The sequence below is a fragment of the Cajanus cajan genome, chromosome 2 (assembly GCF_000230855.2).
Source record: "Cajanus cajan strain Asha chromosome 2, NIPB_CcT2T_4, whole genome shotgun sequence".
In the NCBI taxonomy this organism is placed as follows: Eukaryota; Viridiplantae; Streptophyta; class Magnoliopsida; order Fabales; family Fabaceae; genus Cajanus; species Cajanus cajan.
Window position 1 is genome coordinate 54,837,358 of NC_138518.1, and position 22,364 is coordinate 54,859,721.

Sequence of the window (22,364 nt, forward strand, 5' to 3'; positions counted from 1 at the left end):
ATGGCAGATTCTAAAATAATCAAAGGCATCAGCGACCATCTTTGGAGATAAATTCTTAAGCAGCATGAAACTTCAAAAATTAGACCTGGATTGTTAAGAGGCTAAAAGGAACCATTGATTTTCCATCTGTTTTTCAGAAACCTGCCAGTATTATACATGGACAAGTCTGTTATGTTCACGGGGATCCACTAATAAGGCAAAAACTAGCATCATAAAGTGAAGTGTTACACCTAAAATATGTACATTTTTGTCAATTTCCCTTGAAGTTCTAGATCCCTACCACAGTCGTTAGTCGCAGCAATAGGAATGGCAGAATGGATCGGTGTTGAGTTATCCTGATTCTCAGAAGGTTTCAGGATATGCTTAGCACCTGGACTAAGTTTCACAGGACCTGATTTTACCATGCCATCCAGGGGATAAGAATCAAAACCAAGATAACTTCTTGGATTTAGATTTTGAGCCTCACCCTGACAACCATTACTTCTTGCACCCACTTGGAGATCGAGTTCAACTGCTCTTGTGTTTTGCTGCAAGTTTGTCCCAGAGGTTTCTCGAGCCAGCTCAGTCATGCGAGTTACGTTTTTGTGCACTTGTATGCGAGGTAACTTGTTAGGTGTTTCAGGATCAACAAGATTATCTGCGGGTCTCTTCCTGGAATTTGTGCTTGGATGATAGTCTTTGGCAGTGATATCATCTAACTTAAATATGCTTCTACAACCATCAATGGCAGAGGGTGGTTTGGTAAAAGGGGAAACTGTAGCATGTGAAGGCTGAGAAATTGATGCTGGGTAAAACAGGGCCTTCGTGGGAAAGTCAGAAGTCACACAATTAGGAGGATACAAAAGATCTGCTGAATGATTCACAAATGGGACAGTAGAATTTCTCCATGTATTCGGAGGAAAACACGTACTAGAGGAGCTCCCTGGTATCCTTTCGTATTTTGAACCTAACGACCATGGTGGCAAATTTCTATAGGACCTCTTGAACCAAGATGATCTGGCCTGTTCTTCAACAATTGGGTGCAAGAAAGGAAATCCAAGGAATGAATTTGTGACACGATGGTGCTTATTCCAGGCATTCAGCTCACCGTTGCTTGAAGTAGACTGATTGAAATCGCAAGGACTAGATGGTATCTGAGAATGAAAGAAGAATCCTTGAGGTGCTCTATTGTACATTGCACCCGAAGGAGGCGCTTGGGTAATAGGTTGAAAATTAGAACTAGCATTTCTGCTGACTCCATTTTGGGATAGATGATTACTTTGCAGATTAAGAAATTCAGAGTTTGGACCATTCAACAGTAAGGTACTTTGTAATGCCTGATTGCTCTGAATGTTCACTGATTGTGACACATTCTCAGATTGCATCTGTAGTTGAGAACCAGGTGCCCTATCCGGCACAGAGCATCTCCCCAATAAAGAATTGTCCTTAGCAGCATCTACAGAATAATGCCTTCTTCTGGATTCCTCATCAGCCCAAAGAACTCCTCCCACAAATTGGTTCTTTTCTTTGCTGCTTCTTCCAATCGGAACATCTTTACCCATCAACCTCATTGTTGGTTGGCTGGAACTTGGTGAAACAAGACCCGAGCCTCCTCTTGGGGAAACCATTCCATATTCCTTGTGATTTGGCACCTTTTGAAGTTGATTCTGTTCAATGACAGGGTTTCTCATAAGGTTCAACTCTGAATCAAGTGGCTGGACATAGTGATTGGAACCCCAGTCAGAATTATGCTGGTAGATATCTGCTCTCTCCCTTCCATGTCCATGTAAATCTCTAACACTTAACCCGCCTGGATAATGCGAAATTGGAATTACCTGATCTCGAAGAGTTTTCTGAACAACATGCCTCTTACCAATACTTGAACATTCCTGGCTATTTTGACGGAGAACATTATTCACAGGCATGACATTTAAAGAACCTCTTGACGTACATGATGTCTCTGGCTGGTTCATCCCAACTTTTCCACTCGAACCTAAGTTGATTAGCTCACCATGAGAATTGAGGGGCAAACCATAAATGTTCTGCTCCATGTAGTTATTCCTTATACTTCCTTTCTCCCAACCAGGCAACAGAAAAGAATTATAAATCATATCTGCATATAACGATCTGCCACTCAAAGCTTGGCCATTATTATCATTGTCTCCACAAGTATGCAATGGAAATTCAGATCTATCATTTACTTCAATACAGGAAGCAGAATAAGACGGTGATGGCTCCATATATGTCCTTGTATCTGCCTTTGAATGCACAGTTCTAGACTGAAAAGTTGGATCTCCCAAATGATACATGAAATTCCCAGTATAACTAAAAGCTTCGGATTCACACGCTAGTGTATTTATACCAGAAGTCTGCCCCCCTTGAAATGCTGAAAGAGATCTTGAAACGTCAGCATGTGGGGAAAAATGCATAGTAGTTGTGTTGCCTCTATCAAACCGGTGTAAATCATTATCACAAATCCTCACATTCGATAATGATTCAGACTTCTCAACTAAGTGGTTTGATTTATCTTGAATGGTGTGCTTCAATAAATTTTGTGCAGCAACTTGTCCCAGAGTATTAGAAAACTGTTTACTTTCAACTATAGGACACACCTCCTTTCTCTTGTCTATGCTATTGGCAATGTAGTCATTTCTGTTTTGCTCCAAATTCGCAATTCCTTCAACATTTCCACAGGACTGCTCCTTTCCAAATGAAGAATCTAGCGCATCTGAAGATAAATCGAAAACGGTCTCATCAAATGATCTTCTCTTTTTTGGACCAAGTACGTAATCCTCAGCAGAAAATCTCACATGCTTGTTTGATGATGGCATTTGAACATCAAAATGGATTTCCTCAGTAACATCTTGAATATTACTACAACTTGAAGTACTTCCAGAAATATGTTTGTGATTCTTAAGAATACCACGAATGGGAGACACTGTTTTTTGTTGCTTTCCAACTGAGTCCCGGACTCTTACTTTTTCCTTCTTTTTTTCTGATAACGTCTGTAAACCCAATTTCTTTTCATGTGCTGAAGAAGCATCAATGTCGTCATCAAGTTTCACCTTTTTATTTCCAGCAGTACGTTGCTTTCTGAAGCTATATACTGGATTCTGCATCTTGCGCTTATAAGCATCTTCCTGAAACATTCAAAATTAACCAACTTGATTGAGCCTAATAGTAATAATTATAAATAACAATAATAACACACATAAGTAACGTAACAGCAAGTCAAGATTTCAAATCCAACACCTATTTTGCGGAAAAAAATAAATAAATAAATCCAACACCTATTCAGAAAGGAAAGACAGCTCAATGGAACCAAATTTCGGGTTCCAAACGGCTTATTTCCTATCCTTATCTAATTTGCTTCTTCCCTCAAGCTCCTGCAATTTTCACGCAGAGGAATTACACGTCTTAAAACTAGCAAGTATACATCCCGACCGATGAATTATAAGAATATGAGTTAATCACTTATACGTGAAACTAATATTTTAACTTGCACAAATTTATAATACAATTGTTGTGTCTTATGTTCGAGACACGACATATCCCCATCAAAACCAAAAAAATTTGTTCAATACATATATTAAATATTTAATTTATTTAATTAAAATTTATAATAAATAAATACTTTTAAACTATAAAATGTGGTCGAAATATTTTATACTCCTATCTATTTTTTATAAAAAAATAATAATTTTGAGAATAATTGTGTATCGACAATAATAAAAAAAGATGAAAGTTTTGCATCGGGATAAAAAAAAAAAAAGAGGTATTTAAAGAAAAAAAAAAAAGACAATGTGTGAGTAGTGAAAAATTTTCAAATACAATATAAATGTAATGTGCAATTATTTAATGAAAATTTTGAAGGACAAAATAATCTTAAAGATAAAGACTAAAAACGGTTGAGAGGAAAGTATTCCATTTATATATTGTTATAGATATCATAATTAAAATTTGTAATAAATAAATATTTTTTCAACTTATAAATTATATTTTTAATTTATAATAATTTATATTATTTAAAAAATTAAGTTTTTTTTAATATTAAAAATTATTTAAAATAAATAAATATGATAAGGCTTGATTGAAAAAGGATAAAAAGTTAAAAAGAATTTCACAAAATGCTCTCATTTAAAAGAAATTCTTAAAAATTCTTATTATATATATATATATATAAAAGAAGGGTTCAAATGATATTAATGTAATTTTTATCAACTATTACATTGTTTAATAACTTTTATTAAATATAAATTTTTCAAAATTTACTGTTAGATTAAAATTCTTTTACTCTTAGATCATATATAAAAGATCTTATATTAATCTAAAATAACTTGATATTTCATTTTTATAAAACAAAATTGACGTAATATATTAATTTTAAAATATACTAAAATATGAACAATTTAATTAGTTTCAAATAATCAAATTATTCAATTTTAACAAAATTTTATATAAATATATATAGTGATATGAAGTTATAATTCAAAGCTTAGATTGACAAAATTCACATTTTAGATTTTAAACATAGATTATATTGATTCTCATTTAATATAAAATTATTAAACATAATAATTAACAAAAGTTACATTAATTTCATTTGAACCTTCCTGTCTATATATATATTACTCGAAATAAAAATCCAAAACATACATGCGTGTTTAAATTTTAAATTTTAAAAAGTTTAATTGATACAACTTTATTTTAGTTAAGATTTGTACATATTTCATTATAGTTAATGTTATTGAAAGAATTTAAGCATAGATTGTAATAATTGAAAAAACGAATTTTTTAATAGGATAAATAATATATAATTAAAAATAATAATTTGATTTATGAAACCTCACAAGACATGTCATTTTAATAAAAGAAATACATAAGAATGAATGTGCATATAGAATTTATCTTAGAATCACGAATCAAATTTATACAGAAATAAAATAGTATACCATGCAAGAAGATTTGATGGAATGCTTCTTAAGTCATCATGCATCCCGTTGTTATGGTTTAATTTTCTAATAGAAAAGTTACTTTTTTAATTAAAGATATGTTTTATGAATTTATAATAATTACGTAATTTTATTAAAAAAAATTATATTTTAATACTGTTTTCTATATAACATTATTTAGCTTAAATAATCGTACATTTTAATTTTTAAAACTTATCTGTTTCACTTAAAAGGAATACAATTTTTAAAATTTAACTTGAACTGTATTTGATGGACCGTTTTAGAAATAACAGACGAAAATGATGCTTTTTCAATGCACTGGTTATAAATAGCTGGAGTGAGGAATGTAATATCACATGCACATGCAGCTGACGCAAATAAATTCTTCAAGAAACCACAACAAAACTCTTGAAATTTGTCTTTCTAATTATTTATTTTCAGAAGAGACAAATAAATTCATTACGGGTAAGGACTTCTGTTGTTTCCCTTTTGGTGGGGATAGTTAAAGACTTTAAAGAACAATTTATTTCTATATACTGGTATATCGTAAAAAAGCATGAATGATTCCCTAAACAACTGAATCATTCCCTTATTTTTGCTATTTATTTTCAGTTTGTGTAAATATTTGTAGCAAATGATAAGTGCCAAAACTTACAAAAGGCAGTAATTAATAAAGATTTAGTCAATACAAAGCATCATTAGTGATCATAAGTTACTTTCTTTTTCCATTTTAAAAGAAATAGTCAATACTTACAGTGTATGTTTAGTTTCGCTTGAAAATTTCCAAATTCATGTTAAAAGAGAAAAAAAAATTATAAATTTTTGTTTGTATTAATACAAAAGGTTCCAAACATACTCTTAGTAATACGTACAACATGAATAATTGATGAGTTTAATCTGATGCAACCTTTTCCTCCCAAATCAATTATGTAGTATCACATTATTTATTATTTAATGAATTTGAAGATGTTAACAACTAATTAAAATATCAAATCATTAAATAATGTAAAATCAAATCACAATTTTTAATTTTAAATTAAGAAAATATATATTAAGTCATTAAATTTATGCTAGCTTATCGTCGATCTTTTCATTTAAAAAATTATGAAATTAGAGAATATTTATTAACAAATTAAATTAATACTCAAGTTTTCTTAATTTTTTAAGCAATACTCAAATTTATTCCATTCACGTGCAGTATAATGAGGTGTTTATAAATAATTATTAAAAAAATATACTCCACTAATTAACTGCATTCAAAAGTTTTTTAAATTTTAAAAAATCAAGTGTATGTAATTTATATTTTCTTACAAATAAAATATCTTAATAATTAAACTAACCTTTTCTTAAATATTTTTAAATCCATTTTTATAATTTATCCTAATTTATAGATAGTTATGTGATATTTTTATTCTTTAACAATTTTTCCTAGTTTCTTTTTTCATTGTATTTTATGGTAAAATAATTAAAGTTGTAGTAACTTTATAATCGTATTCTGTCGCAAAATATTTACTTTTTTGACGAATGATAAAGGGAAACTTTATGTTTCACAGAATAGTATACATGAATTTAGATCTTTCCCGCAATTTTCTCTCTCCAGCCTCTCTTCTGTAACATTAATAACTATGAGATATATTTAATGACTTAAATTTAATCTTATAATTAATATAATTTCTTAAATGATTAAATTTGAGTCATTAGATATATCTAATGGCTATTAATGTTGCAAGAGAGAGACTGGAGAGAGAAAATTAAACCAATCTTATCAATTACTAAGTGTTTGTAAAATAAGATTTTTACCCTTTTATGGTTTTATTAACATAATTTTTTATTATTAAAATATTTTGTTATAATTTATATATATATATCGTTTTTGTTTTCTTTTAATTTATATAATCTTATAAATTTTATTTTTTAGTTTTTATAAAAACAGAAAACAAGAATTAAAAAAGAACAAAAATAATATATATAAAATTAAAATAAAATATTTTTAATTATAGAAACTAAAAAAAATAAAATTGATAAAAAAGGGTAATTAACTTAAATACCCAATTTTCTTCCTAAAAGTTCGATTCAAATAATTTAGCTCTTGATGAAAAAAATGTTACTAAATAATCCTTTAAAATTATAAATGTCGAACACTTTATTCCTTTCATTTAAATGCTTATATATCTCATATTTATAATAATCTTTAAAAGCTAAATGATTTTTCTTTTTTAGTCATCAAAGTACCCAGGTGTAATTTTAATTTTCAAGAACTAATTTGGATATTCATAATTTGTATTTACAGGAGTAGCAATGCTAACAAAATTAAAAACACTTACGTCTAGCAAAAGTACAGTCACACGGTTAAGGTTAAATATTAATTACTACTACTACAGTTGTGAAAATCATCTAAATCTTGATTAAATATATATATTTCGATCGTGCACATTTTAGTTTTAAGAAAAAATATTCAAGAATGAACGAATCCCTTACAAAATTTAAATAAGCAAAAATTACCTCTGATTATAAAATGACGTTTAATTAACAAAAACATCTAAGTAGAACATCTATTTCAAAGTCAAAAAAATCCTTAAAAAAGATATTGAGAAGATTGAGTTAATAAATTTTACAAAAGAAGAGGGGTCTATAGGGCAAGCAAAATGTATATGAATCGTGATCTTTATACTCATTAGTTGATAACAAAAAAAAATAACAGTAGGGTTAGAATCAGAGTAAGAGGAAGATGATGGAGGGTAAAGTTATAACTATAACTACAGATGTCATTTTCTTCTAATGCAATCCAACTTTGGAATTGCACTGCATTAATATGATCAGTTGGTTTTTGAGTACATATCCAGTCTAGGGAAAAAGTTAGCACCGACCAAAAGATCACACTATATCAGCATCGTGCAACCTCCATATGTACTGATATGAGCCAGAATAACCATGTAAAGGTATTACTTTCAGGCTTATCTTTTCCGTAGCTATATACTCTCCTCCTAGGTTGTGTGATCTGTTAGCCACTCAATGCTTAAATTTATTTTATTTTATCTAAAAAATAAGAATTATTTACCTCACACCCCTCTTTTCATACTTTTCCTATTTGAGAAAATAGTATATATACATTATAATTTTCTATTGTTTTAAATACATTATATGAATAATTATGATTATGTGATGAAAAAAAATTAAAAATAACACTATCAAAAAATACACAAATTCCTATTCAATTGGTTTGACAAGAATAAAGTTATTTGCACATAATGTTTTTATACTATTTCTTGTAATTTATTTTCTGTGTCACATTATCATTTTTTCAATTTTATGTTTTTCTGTCTCTTTCGAATGCAAAAGCTATTACAAAAAAGTATAATTATTGTGTAAACGATGAACTATTCTCCCATTACAAAAAAAAAAAAAAAAAAACCCTCTGGCACAAAACAAAATCAAACTAGTCTTCCATTCAAATTACCACCCACAACACTAAAACTATTATTTATGCAAAAATATTAAACCTACACACTACTTTAGATAGAATTGAGGTGAAAGAAAAAAGATAAATGCCATAAAAGACTAAAAATAAAAAAGTGAATGAAAAATAATATGAAAAAAAGTGTATTTATAATAATAATAATAATAATAATAATAATAATAATCCTTATACATAATTATAATCCTTATATGGCCCCCCACCCCCACCCCGCCTTGACTCACGAATCATGACGATTACTGCATAAACACAATTCGTAGTATACGCTCATACGATAAAGATCCATATTACTTCAACCAAAGTCCAAACCGTTAAGTTTTCAGACAGTGTCCCTCTCGCATGGCATAACAAAACATCCCTATTACAAACCCAGTGAACGATCCTCTAAATTCTGAACCTTCTTCAATCACTGATATCCCACAACCCAAACCTTATCCAACCTATGTCAGAAAAACTAGCCATCATCCTCATAGAAGAGAATACAGTTTCTAGTTCACGTGGCCCATAAGATAATTACGCCCAAATTATTAGCTAATAGTAGTAACTAAGAAGAAAAAACCCCCCATCACGCAAACACCTAGTAGCTAGCAACTCTGTGAATAGGCCCTTCAATATTTCTACCCCAACTTTCACACATGTGCCTAACTAAAAACCACTCACTCTCTTCCACTAATTATCCGAAACGTGACACTATCTCTCAAACGCGCACCCTTTTATGCAGAAAAAGCAACAAGTAGAGTTCGCAAACCTATTATCGCATCGCATGACACGATCAAATACCTCAACACAGAAACTACACTATTGCCTATTGGGTTATATTTTATGCCACCAATTGTATCCTTACTTGCAAATTATGGAACTAGCATGCATACATGAAGATTAACTTATATTTTATGTCATGAAAACACCACACACACATATATAAACATATTGACATGTATGATAATAACAGCGTACCTTCTTCGCAGTGAACTCCTTGTTTAGCTGCTGCTGCTTCTTCTTCTTCTTCTTCTTTCTCTTGTTTATCTTCTTACTTTCACCGTTCAGAGACACAACGCCACGCTTTTCCATCGTGTTTTTCTTCCTCAAAACCTTCTTCTTCACCTTTTTCTTCTTCGTCACGTTCTTGTTAGTACTCTTCTTACTCTTCACTACGGCGCCGGAGAAACCATATTTCCCGAGTTCTTCCCTGTTCGTCTCGCCTTCACCGACTTTCTCAGCCTCCGCCGCGGGTTTGCCGCCGCCGGAGGCGTCGATTTGCGGCGCGATGGTGAGAATATCCGCGATAGAGCGTTTCTTCGGTGCTTTCGGCTTCAGGCTCAGTCTCCGCCACCGCTCGTCCTTCATCGCCTCCGCGAGACAACCGTCGATGTGCGCGTTCGCCGCCGTCACCGTCGCGGCGTTGAAAACCCTACAAACAGGACAAAACATCTCCGATTTCTCCTCCTCCGCCGCCGAATTCGCGCTTCCTCCAACGGATTTCGCCGATTCGAAGGAAATTCCGTTGGATCTAAGCGCCTCGAGCCACCGGAACTTCGCCATCTCAATCGAAACCACGTCATCGTCGAACGGCAAGAGCTTCAGCACGGTCGCGATCTCCGGCGACGGCTTCTCCTCGACGTCCTCTCTCAGGTCGAAAATCTCCGCGATGGAACGCTTCTTCGGCGCCTTCGACTTCGACCGCCTCATCCGCCGCCGCTCCTCCCTCACCGTCCGCGCGAGACAACCGTCGATGTGCGCGTTCACCGCCGTCAGCGTGGCCGCGTTGAAATCTCGGCACACCGGACAAACCATTTCCACCTTCTCCTCTTCCTCCGCCGCAAATCCGCCTCCATCAAACTCATCCTCGTTCTCCAATTCACTCTCGTCGGAAACCGCCTCGCTCCGCCGAATCTCCGCTTCCTCTTCTCCGGCGAGGTTGGATCTCAGCCGGGCGAGGTCGCCGTACCACCGGCGCGACTTCGGAAGCATCATCGGAGGCAGCGAGGAGTGAGCCTCGTGGCGACTGACACCAGCGGCGGCGAATGGCCAGCACTTGAAAACGTCGAGGGACCTCATCTTGGAAGTGTAGTCCCTGGCACAGCGAATCATAAGCGCAGAAGAGAGAAAGAGACACGGTTAGTTACAGTCACAGTCATAACAGTGAAAACAAATTAAAATTAAAATAAAGAAAGCTCTATCTCTATATATATGATATGCCTTATGGAGAATCCATGGAATGTAACTGGCATGATTGGGTGACACACGAGAAGAAGAAGATGAAGAGAGAGAGAGAGAGAGAGAGAGAGAGAGAGAGGTATTATTTTAGCGCTGAAGGGGAAGGGAAGAGGGTGTTGTTGCGTTGTGAGTGTGATTTTCCGTAGATGTTTGTTTACCTTTATGTGGCGTTTTTTCTATCTTAATTTATGACTGAAAAGGACGTATGAGAGAGAGGGAAGTGCGACCCAAGCCTCAAAAAGCGACTCACGCTCCACGCACTCACCCAGTCACCCTACAATACATACACCTATCATCCACCAACATCATATTCTCTCTACTCTTCCTTTTTTCTTTTCCTAATTTCTCTATTAACATACATTTAATTATTCATTAATTCCTTTACACATATTGAAACATACACAAAAATATAGCTAAATCTAAAATTTAAATAATTAATAAAACCTAATTTAAAATTATCACATGTTATTAAAATTATATTTCTTTTTTTTAGTAAAATAAGAATATTTTTTATCAGAAAACTAATGACTAGTTTTTTTTTCTTAAGGATGGAGATTTATTTAAAAAGTTTATATTATATGAACTATAAGCTTGAATTTCATTTATGTGCTTAAAGTATAGGGTTGTTTACCAAACTATATTATACTAATGCTTAAAATTTGTTGTTTGAATTTTTTTTATTTAGTATATTATTTAATTGCATTTTATTAATTTATAAAAATATTTATAATGAGATTTTTATTTTTAAATTATTAATTAGTTGGATAAATGAAAAGGATAAAGGATAATTTAAATAGAAAATAATTTGAATACAAGTGACAACGGACATGTGATAATGATATTAAACTTTCCCATAACTAGAGATATAAACTTTTGTGATAAATAACATATCGTTCGTAATAGTTTCCTAAAACTAATTAAAATAATATATTAGAGCAAATTAGAAGAAAAAAAAATATATTAAATTATCATCAATTCAACACACTTTTCCGTTTGAAAATGAAATAAAGAGAGTACGTATTAAAATGCATGCCTTTCTTGCTTTATATGGTCTACCGAAGGGTAAAGTCGTATTTACATCATTTAATATTTTTTACAAAGATGAAAAAGTTTGAATTTTCTTTTTTGTACTGAAAATGTTTGAACTTTGACCTGGTATACGTTATTCAAATCTCATATTATTACCAGCTTTTTCACCTTATGTCTCAGAGAATGAATTGTAGTTTTTAAATTCTGTCATAAAACTAAAACAATAATTACATTTTAAATAAATTAATTCAATTACAGGCTAAATATAATGTAATAAAAATTCGGTGAAAATATTACCCACATATTATGATAAATTTTCTGATGAAATCATAATGGACGCTATATACCCAAAGGAGTAAAATGCTTAATTAATTTTAAAAAATTGTATATTTTGATCAGTATTTGAAAAAAGTTGTACAAATTTTAACAATTTAATGTGTTAATTTATTTTTTATTTTTTATTTATAATTTATGTAAAATGGTCAGTATATATATATATATATTATTTATGTTAGGAAAAAAATTAATTAAGAAATAATGAATTGTGTATGCATTAACTTTATAAAAAAAATATTTTAATTTAATGCTCATTAATTAAATGGCTAAATGCATTACATAATTTATTTTGAGTAAATTACATTTCCTTCTTCATGAATATTATATTGTCACCTCTTATGTTAAGAATTACAGTCTTCTCCTACAATGGATCGCAAAATATGATACTTTACACATTTTTTAAATTTGTTGCTATAATGATCTGATAGGTCACCAAGTATAAGGCTATCATGCAACATCCCTCAATAGTTCATACAACTATATACATTTACACGGGTAAAAAGAACTACAACTATATACATGTATAAGTGCCAACCCAAAACCACGTGAGAACTTGTAAAATTGTGGTTTTTCAAGTAAATTGATGGTGAATAACTTAAGATTATGATTCTTGTCGAGAAAAGATAACCACTAGAAATGGAAGGTTGAAATGTGTATTAAAAACTTGTATGTTTTTCATAATGAAGTAGTAACGCTAGTCACTTGAAACACGAAGAGTAATCACATGAAATATTGGGTATTTTTATATTGGTTCATCTCAACCATTGAGACTTCGTCTAGTTTTCAATCTAACTAAATTGAGTTCTACTATCTTAAAATAAAGATACAAGTATTCTTTCAGTAAGTCACTTTCTAGCTCAACACTAAGTATGCTGATTTCCTATTCAAGTAATTACTCAAGTATTCTTTCAATAACAAGTCTCTCCAAGCTTAACATCTAAGTATTCTTTTGCAGGCAATCCTCTCTAAATTCAAAGCAAGTATTCTTTTACAGGCAATCCTCTTCAAATTCAAAGCAAGTATTCTTTTACCAATAAATCTCTCTAGACTCAACCTTATAACAATGATTATAAAAGTTACACAAATGTTGTGTTCGTCTCACTTACAAGAAATAATGAAGTTTATGCACAAGTGTATTTTAGAGAGAGTATATGTTTCTGTATAAGTGTATTTATATATGCATTCTTTTTTTTCTTGAGTTTTGAGTCTTTTTATATAGTAGCTAGGAGAAGATGACTGTTGCAAAACTTTGAGTCTAGCTCACAAGTTTGATTTGTCTAATTCATTATCTTTTCTTGTGATGACAAGTAACCGTTTGACTCATTTAATGTGAGCATTAAATGCATTTTACCCAATGGTACCTCTTATCTAATCAAGGAAGCTACTTATCAACTTTCCACACCAAACAAAGCTTGTAGAAGTAATGTTAGTGCAAAAAAATTATAGCAATGACTTTACCTGCTTTTCTTCATGATTTCAAGGATTTTGAATCTAACAAAAAACTTAATTTTTTTTCTCTTTAATAGATTTGTGAATTCCAAAATGATTTTCTGGTTTGATCTGTTAAGAAATTAAGCATTCATTACATGTCGTTAGTCTCAATAAATAATAAGGATTTAATGTATATGAGATAGATTGTATGCTTCATTTGATTTACATCGTCTTATAAACAATTCGCGTCTTACATTTCGCCTGACAAACATTTCCACAAAGACATTTTTGAAGACATTTTTTCTTATAAAAATATTTCGTTTGTTAATATTAAAACTATAAATTCAAAAAATCCAATATCGTCTTTTGAGTTAACAATTCTTGATATTGAGAGTAATCCAATAATATTTAAGTAATAATATTGGACCAAGTGTATTTAAAGTTAATCTTTAATTATTTTGATTGGTTAATTAGTATATTAATTGGAGATGATTTGGTGATAACTATGCTTGAGGGAATGGTGTGTGATACTAATAATGCTGTGAAATTGGTTAATTTATTGATTAAATTTCTTAGTTTGGTGTTGATCTCCTAGTGACTATGTTGAGATATTAATTTGTGATGAGATGAGTTTATAATAGGGAGTTCGAGATAATTTGATGACGGTCAGTTTAGGGATACAATCCTTGTCATTAATGGCAATAAAAAAGTGATTAAGTTAACAATATATAATCATAGTAGTAATGGGGGATCTTGACATCTTGTAATGATCCTAATTGTAACAATCTGTTATGGTCCCTACACTTAACGACAAACAACTAGTAGTGAAAAAATTACTAACTTAGGGTTGTATACCTACAAATACAAGAATATGTATTATAAAGCTTGTATATAGAGATAAAAATAACTATTCAAATATATGCAATACAAATACAATAATCCTATAATATAAACTATACAACCTAAGTTGTTGATCAAACAACTACTATTTATACAAGAACCACCCAAAGGTAGTGATCAAAAAGAGATATCTAACTTTTGCACCATACATGGTACCAACTAAGTCTTAGAGAAGATTCAACACAACTATCTACTTCAAGGGTCAACTTCCCAAGAAATATTTTTTAACAAATTGAACTCTTAAAGCACCATTACACAATATCTACACAATTAGTCATACAACTTTAAAAACCTCTCCTTTACTCCTAGGTTGGTCATCTCAACACAACAACACCATGCCTAAATGCCTAAAGCATTATCAATATTTATCATCTCAATAACATGAAAACATCATGCATATAGCAATTTCGACACAGATATACAACCACACAACCTACACCTCATCCTAACTTTCAACTAGCAACTCACAACACAATCATCACATACCACATTGTCCCTACAACTTATTCATCACCATTTATTTACTTAACAACTAAATCAACAAGTATTCAACAAATCATCAAATAAACCAACATGTTTTTCCTTTAACAATTAGTGGCCAATGCCACACACGTAGCTCCTGGCGCCATCCAGGTAGGGGACTCTCTACCTCGTCCATGCATGATGTTACTCAACTCGCGCTCAACATGGATAAGGTAGAGGCTCTTATGACCTTCACCTAGCATGAAAAAGTATCAAGCCTAGCCTCATCTTAGGCAGAGTCTTTACCTAACTCACGCCCAACATCACCATACTAGCGCCCGACATCATCCAAATAGAGAGTCTTGGTTTGGCCATGCTGGGCGCCACTTTACCTTGGGCTATACATCACCAAGTCACATACCTCTCAATGTTCTCATGACCAACACCATTTAAAACACTCTCAGTGCTATTCTAACCTGAGACGAGTCTCTCTCCTCACACTTGACACTACCGATCATGCGTCCGATGTGATCGAGACAAAGAGCTTCATGTTGGAACAACATTCGACACCATGAAGGTTCACCTAACATGATGAGTAATCTACACTGATGAAAATCATGATCACCTATTCCACCTAAAACTCAATCACACTAGTACATAATACACTTTTTACGTTGGCCATTTTAGGGATTTTTACGTCAGAAAAACTTCTGACGTTGAAGCGGTAGACGTAAATTTACGTCGGGGCGCGAAAACGGACGTAAATTTACGTCGGACATGCCAAGGTCCGACGTAAAAAAGTTATAAAAAATTTATAAAAAAAAGTTGAGTGCAAGGAGAACGGGCCGTTCTGCAAGGAGAACGTCCCGTTCTACTTGGAGAACGTCCCGTTCTCCTTGGAGAACGGCCCATTCTCCTTGTAGAACGGCCCGTTCTGCTGCAGATCCACCCACGTGCAAAGCATTTTCTCCCTGTGAAGAAACGAGAGGGTGCAGACCCAGCTCCATGCCAACATGCTATTGAAGAAAAGAACAGTAGTAGTGAAGATGGAAAGTAGACAGGGAAAATGAAATGAAAAATACATAAAAAAGGGAACTTGCAAACGTACCGTTCTCACAAACGTAAGCATTTGACTCGCCGTCGTCGTGGAAGCCAAAGCCGCGCCGCAAGCAAAAGGCGCAGATTTGCAAAATTTTTCAAAGGCTCCAAGCCCTGTTTCAGCGGAGAGAACCAGCGTACCAGCTTTCAAGCTCTCTACCAGCTTAGCACGTTCAAAGAAGCCCTGTTTCAGCAATGAAACTTCCATGGCGTAAATGGATCTTTCACGAATCTGTCTAGAGAGATCTATATTGCATAGATAAGGTGTCTATCTCTACACGTCCACAATGAGATCTGCGGAAAAGCAAAGAAGGAGCTTTCTTGGAAAGCCTTGGCCTACATTTTAATATAGGAACTTTTTTACGTCGGGTGTAATAAAGTCCGACGTAAAATGTAAAATTTACGTCGGATATTAAATAGTTCCGACGTAGATTCTACATTTTACGTCGGACCTTATTAAGTCCGACGTAAAAAAGTTCAAAAATATTACAAAAATGTCACCGCATTTTTTTTACGTCGGTTTTTGTCTAGACCGACGAGAAAATAGTGACGTAAAAGACTATTTTTCTACTAGTGTCAATTCACACATGCAACACAAAATGATCTTATTCAACACAAGCAACACAAATCTATCTCAAAAACTTGCAGCAATCAACTCGCCTCAAATCATCATATTTCATTCACTACCCAAAACCCTAATTTCCAACATGTTTTTACTTTGAATTTATCAACACAATCACAAATCCTTGAAATTTCAAACAATGTGCAACTTAGGAATCATTTTCTAGCTAGAAACTCATCCAAAATGCAATAAATCTATATTCCCTTACCTCAGACTCGAAGTTAACCGATGAAGAATAGTAAAACTCAAAACTTTGCACTACCACATCGAAACAAATTAAGCAACAAGATTCAAGTCTTTAAGCACCTGAATTCACCAACAAGGCAACACAATGTGAATCAGAGAAGGAAAAGGAGAAGATTCAGAGAAAAGAGAAGCTCACAGACCAAAGTCCTTCTCTCCAAAATCTTCTCTCTAGGCTCTTGAGGAATGGAGTTTATAAGGCTCTATTCAAAATAGAAACCTTATATACTCTTCCTCTCACGATCAAACAAGATCTTTATTTAAGGAAATCCCCAACACTATTAAAACACTTAAGGGACCCTCATATCCCAGAGTCTCCCAACATTGAGTAACAACTCAATTTAACAACAAGAAACGACTAAATTGTTTTTAACACTATACAACTTACAGTGTTACACTAATTAAGGCTTTATTAAAGGATGTTGTGTTTAATATTATGCTTGAACTATGGTCATGTGTGAACCACGTAATTGTTAAGTGAGCCTATGTAATTTGAGGTACGTTAGTGGTGCTTAACTTAGTTATATGATTCTTCATTTGAATGATTGATTGAAGTTTACATGAGAAGGAAACGATGATGATGTGGTATGTGAATGATATGAGTATGTGATGAATTTAGGATGTGAAGTATTGTATAGAGTCTGGCGTGCATAACATGCATCATGTTCATGAAGTGTTGATAATTGTAAATATGATAATCATACATAACGATTAACATATGTGAGATTACTAACGTCACATGCATTTAGATCTAGATGAGTTTGTGTCCATTGCATCTGGTGTGCGAATTGTGATTGGTTACATATGTCTTTATGTTACTTGTTATATCAATATTGTGATGGATACATGTTTGATATTACTCGTAAATGTTGTATTTTATGTTATGTGTGTGACAGTCCGATCTTATCTGACACTTAAAGTCCAAGTGAGATATATCTCACTCTCCTATTTATTTTGTTGTTTGTTTATATATGTTTTGCAGGTAAAGATCATCAAAAGGATGATGTTAGTGATGAAACATAGGTGATGGAACTACTTGGAGAAGGTTGATATTCTTCAAGTATTCCATGCAAGGACCGTGAGTTCTCTTGAGGTCACCTTCAATGACACTTGAAGCTCCACGAAGTGTTCTTCATGGAGTAGAAGTCTTGAAGAGATTCGGTTCTCCTTAGCTTGTGTAGGAAGCTTGAGGAACCAAGCAAAGGTTGAAAACCTTTGGTGAGAAACCTAAGAGAGATAGTTCTCTACGGTTTTGAGGAGAGACTTTTGGAGAGAAATCTGAAGTTTATTTCTCAAAATACTCAAAAGTGATTACATGAGAGGTATTTACAAATATATAGGGAGAGATAGCTTCTAGGAGAAGCTAACCTTAACCATGGTTCACTAGGAACCATGGTAAGGTTTAGCTAACCTTCCACGGTTTAGAAAGCTTGTAGGAGAAGCTAACTTTGACCATGGTTCACTTAAGAACCATGGTAAGGTAAGCCTAACCTACCAAGGTTTAGAAACTTGGAAGGCAAGCTTCAATCCTTGAAGAAGAGACAAGTAAATTTCGGCCAAAACTAAAGAAGGAAGCTAGGCGGCCTTGGCTCCAATTTGCTCCATGATTTATTTTAAAAATCCTTGATTTGGTTTAGCTAGGTTCATCATATGATGATGAGACCTAGCTAAATCAAATCTATGAAAAAATTAGGAGCAAAATGAGTCCAATATGCAAAATTTTGCCTAGGTCCAGTTTTGGCCTAATTACTAGTCACACCCTCTAGTATTGCTAAATGCTACCCATTTTTCCCTACTGAAAAAATACAAAATGAATGTATCAACTAGGGAGGTTAAATGGAGTTAAACTCTCCAAGTAGCTTACCCTAAAATCAATATACAAACACTAAAAAAAGCAAGAAAAAGTGTCTCACAAATACAAAGGCAAAAATAACCTATACAAGAGACTATGTATAAACTATACAATATACACAAGTAGAACTAGGCCTTCTCTTTATGATTGAGTGGTCTAAGTGAAGAATACATTGGGCTTGAAAAGCCCACTAATCTTCAAGAGGTCCAACTCTTCTTGAATTCTTCTAGCCATATCTAGTGACTGGGCCCTTGGCCCATGATCTATCAATAGGTCTTGTTTCATGGATGAAACTCTGATAGGGTGACATCCAAATCTTTAATTTAGGCTTTTACTTTACTTTACATTTATTTTACTTTTGTTAAGGGTCTTGTTAATATCTTTTAAACTATGTAATGACGTTTGGAGTGCCTTATGTTTTCAGTTGTTACTCATGTTAGTTTATATTATGTTGAGAACTTGTTTATATTGAAAACGAATGTGATTAGCCCTCTTTTTGTTGAGGCATTTTATAAACTCCTTTAGTTTTTAATTAATCAATGATTTTATTCGATTTATTTAATTGTTGGTTCCTAATTATGAATGTTGACATATACACTTCCTGCAATGGATATTTTACACTAATACCATATTTAATTTTATTTTTTTTGGTAAAGATGTTCATCGTGCGTTTTTAAAGAAGCTTATTAGTTAATATATTAAATGATGATGAAAGTTACACTCGCGCAAATTGGCGATCCTTATCCAGTGGCTTCATGGTAATTAATATTATTTCCCTCACGCGTTATATGTGCCTTATTATATTCTCTTATGTTATATATTAAAAGATAAATGTGACACTTAGATCACGACATCAATCTCTAATTACTTTCCAAAAGTTTCAAAATTCAAAATAAGGGTGAGAGGAGGACAATTTATAGCAAGCAATAACAATGGTAAGGTGGCTTATCTAACTTGAATGACTAACGAATAAAACTTGGCAAATTAATAGTTTTTGGTTGACTGTGTCACAAATAATAGTCGTACAAGCATTGTAATGGAAAAATCCATGTTTAATCACCTTTTAAGAAGTTTCAGAATTGTTGATTCATTTTAAAAGAGACGTTTGAACTCACACCGAGACTTATATAGTATTTTCCTTCCTACCTAATTCATTATTGTACCTGCAAAGAGGATACACCAATGATCTTCTTGTATGTAGAGGGCCGAACGCTTTGCTCCAATCCGATGTGAGTAAGGGTTGGTACCTGCAACAGGCACTCCAACGTTCAAGTCAGGACAAACACAAATATCGAGAGTAATTAATGAACAGTGACGTTACCTTTTGACCTGAGCTATTTATACCGACATTTATGGGCCTTGAGCCTTATGGGCCCTATGGCGTATTTACCGTATTAGGGTTTAGGGTTTAGGGTTTAATCAAGTAATTATCTCCTAAGCCTAGATTAAGTGCTAAGTGATGATGGGCTGATTCAGGTGGCCGATTGGCGTTCGGCTACCTGATTCTTCCATTCGGTGGCCGATGTGGGAATGACCAAACATCCCTACCTGTACACTGCCCCCCAGCCTTAGGGGAAGGTGAGGCTTCCCTTAAGGGTAACAAAGAGACGATTGTTAGGGGAATGTGACCGGGAGCACTATTGTAACCGTTGGATCTGGAGGATCGAACGGTTATATGCACCATTGTAACCGTTGGATCTGGAGGATCGAACGGTTATATGTAAGTTGAAAATTCAAATTTTCCCGCTTCTTTAAGTTTATAAATAGGTGGTGTGGTAGGGCCATTCACACGCATTACTCTCATCCGAACTGTGATAGCTAAAGATCTCGCAAGTCGATCAAACAAACGAGTGTGGTCTTTCGGATAACTGGTAAGTTTTTTGTTGCCATGGCTACTACTTCTGTAACTTCTTCGGCCAGCAGCTCGCGGTCGTCGTCATCCGGGGGGTCTTCGTCCAGTGACTTGAGTCGTCCCACAGCATCTTCGTCTCCTGTGAGTGCCGAAAGGTCAGAGCAGGGCGATTCCGCTTCGGGAGAGGCGTCTACTAGTGGGAATGAAGAGGTTGAGAAGAAGCCAAAGCAGGCGTCAAATCGTCAACGATACGGTCCATCCGAGCTGCCTGGATACGAATGGGTAAACGGGGAGGTAACTTCCTACTACTCTCGGTACCGAGACACAGACATGGTCACGAGACTATTGGATTACACCAATTGTCTTAACTTCGATGCTACTGAGAATCCCTACCCAATTGGGGTTCGGTCATGCCGAAACAACGCGTTTTCAGATCCCGACCTGGTTTGCCTGGATCGAAGTGGTGCTAGAATGGAGTCATTTTATATGTACGACTGTCTTCTTCGGGATCTTAAAGTGAAACTGCCATTTGATGTGTTTACCATGGGAGTACTAAAGATTTTGAACGTTGCGCCGACACAACTGCATCCGAACAGTTGGGCACAGTTACAAGGGTTCAAACATTTGTGCAGGTGTCTTAATATTAAGCTTTCTCCCTTCCTATTCTTGTATTTCTATTCGTCTCGGCCTACCATATTGGCGAAATGGCATTCCCTAAGCCGAGTGAGTGATCGACTATTATTAGATAGCTTCACTTCTTCTTACAAAAATTTCAAGGCAGGATTTTTTCGAGTGACTATCCGGCCAAATGGGAGACGGTTTTTCTTTGATAAGGACGAAAGGCCTTTATTTCCATTGTACTGGACGCGCACCCCTCGGCCTTATGACGTCGTACCAAAAAAGATGCTGACAGCCGAAGAGCGAACAGATCTCAAGTTACTACTTCGTCTTCCTCGGCGTTTGCCGATCAGGTCTTTAGTCAACGTGGTTGAATCCCCTCGTTGGTGGAATGACTTGATAGGTATGTTATTTGTCCGAATTAACCTGTAAACTTAATTCTTATTGATATTTTACATAATCCTTTTTGCAGGAATCATGGTTACCAGTGGTGCTAACGAGCTGGATATTCGTCATTTGCTTGCTGCTCGGGTGAAGCAAGTTCGGCAATCCGGAGGGGAGGGGACTTCTACCATTGCACGCTCCCCTCGACCGGCCAATGATGACCGATTGCCTCCTCAACCCGAACGCAAGAAGAAGAAAGAAAAGAAAGGGAAAGATTCCGGTCGGGAGCATGTAAAAAGGAAGAACGTCGAGGAACGTCAAGAGCAAGCTAAAAAGGCCAAATCTACGCCTATAGCTTCGCCTAACCGAACTGTGATTGTGGTACCGCCACCGCTGATGTCTCGAGCCTTTCTGAGTGATGACGCTCCGGCCGAGACAGTAATTCGGCCTGATATGGTGTCTCCATTCGGACAGGAATTTCTGGCCACTTTGGACACAAAGGTCAAGTGGAGGCTTTTTTGCGAGGTACAAACTCGTTCATTGGCCTTAGCCCATCATCTAGCCATGGAGCCTGTCGGCGAGGTGGAGCATTTGAAGCGAAGTGTGGAGGAAGCCGAGAAGCTTGCGGCCGAGGCGATGGCGGCTAATGAACAAATATTAGTTAAGAACCGGGAGCTGGCAGCTGAGCTGGATGCTGCTCGGCGAGACAACGATACTCTTCGTCTGGACCTCCAGAAAGCAGCCAACGAGAATCGTCGCCGAATGGAGGAAGCTCAAGCTGCATATGACAATCTTAAAGAGCAAGCAAAAGAGAAGATTGTTGCTCAACATGAGGCCGGGTTTAAGCATGTCGTTCGGCAGGCCAAGCACTTCGCCCAATTTCCTGAGGATTTTGAGTTCGACATGACTCAAGA

The 22,364-nt window shown here is 34.5% G+C and overlaps 1 protein-coding gene across 1 annotated transcript; it reads right to left on the reverse strand.

Annotated features, from left to right (window-relative positions):
* Nucleotides 1–68: 68 nt before the first annotated feature.
* Nucleotides 69–10,788, reverse strand: LOC109814661 (uncharacterized). The gene is made up of 3 exons (XM_029274630.2): nt 10,606–10,788; nt 9,364–10,480; nt 69–3,119 (listed from the first exon to the last, which is right to left on the reverse strand). The coding sequence occupies exons 1-3, from the start codon at nt 10,635–10,637 to the stop codon at nt 231–233; spliced, it is 4,038 nt and encodes a 1,345-aa protein (XP_029130463.2). The 5' UTR covers nt 10,638–10,788; the 3' UTR covers nt 69–230.
* Nucleotides 10,789–22,364: the final 11,576 nt, after the last annotated feature.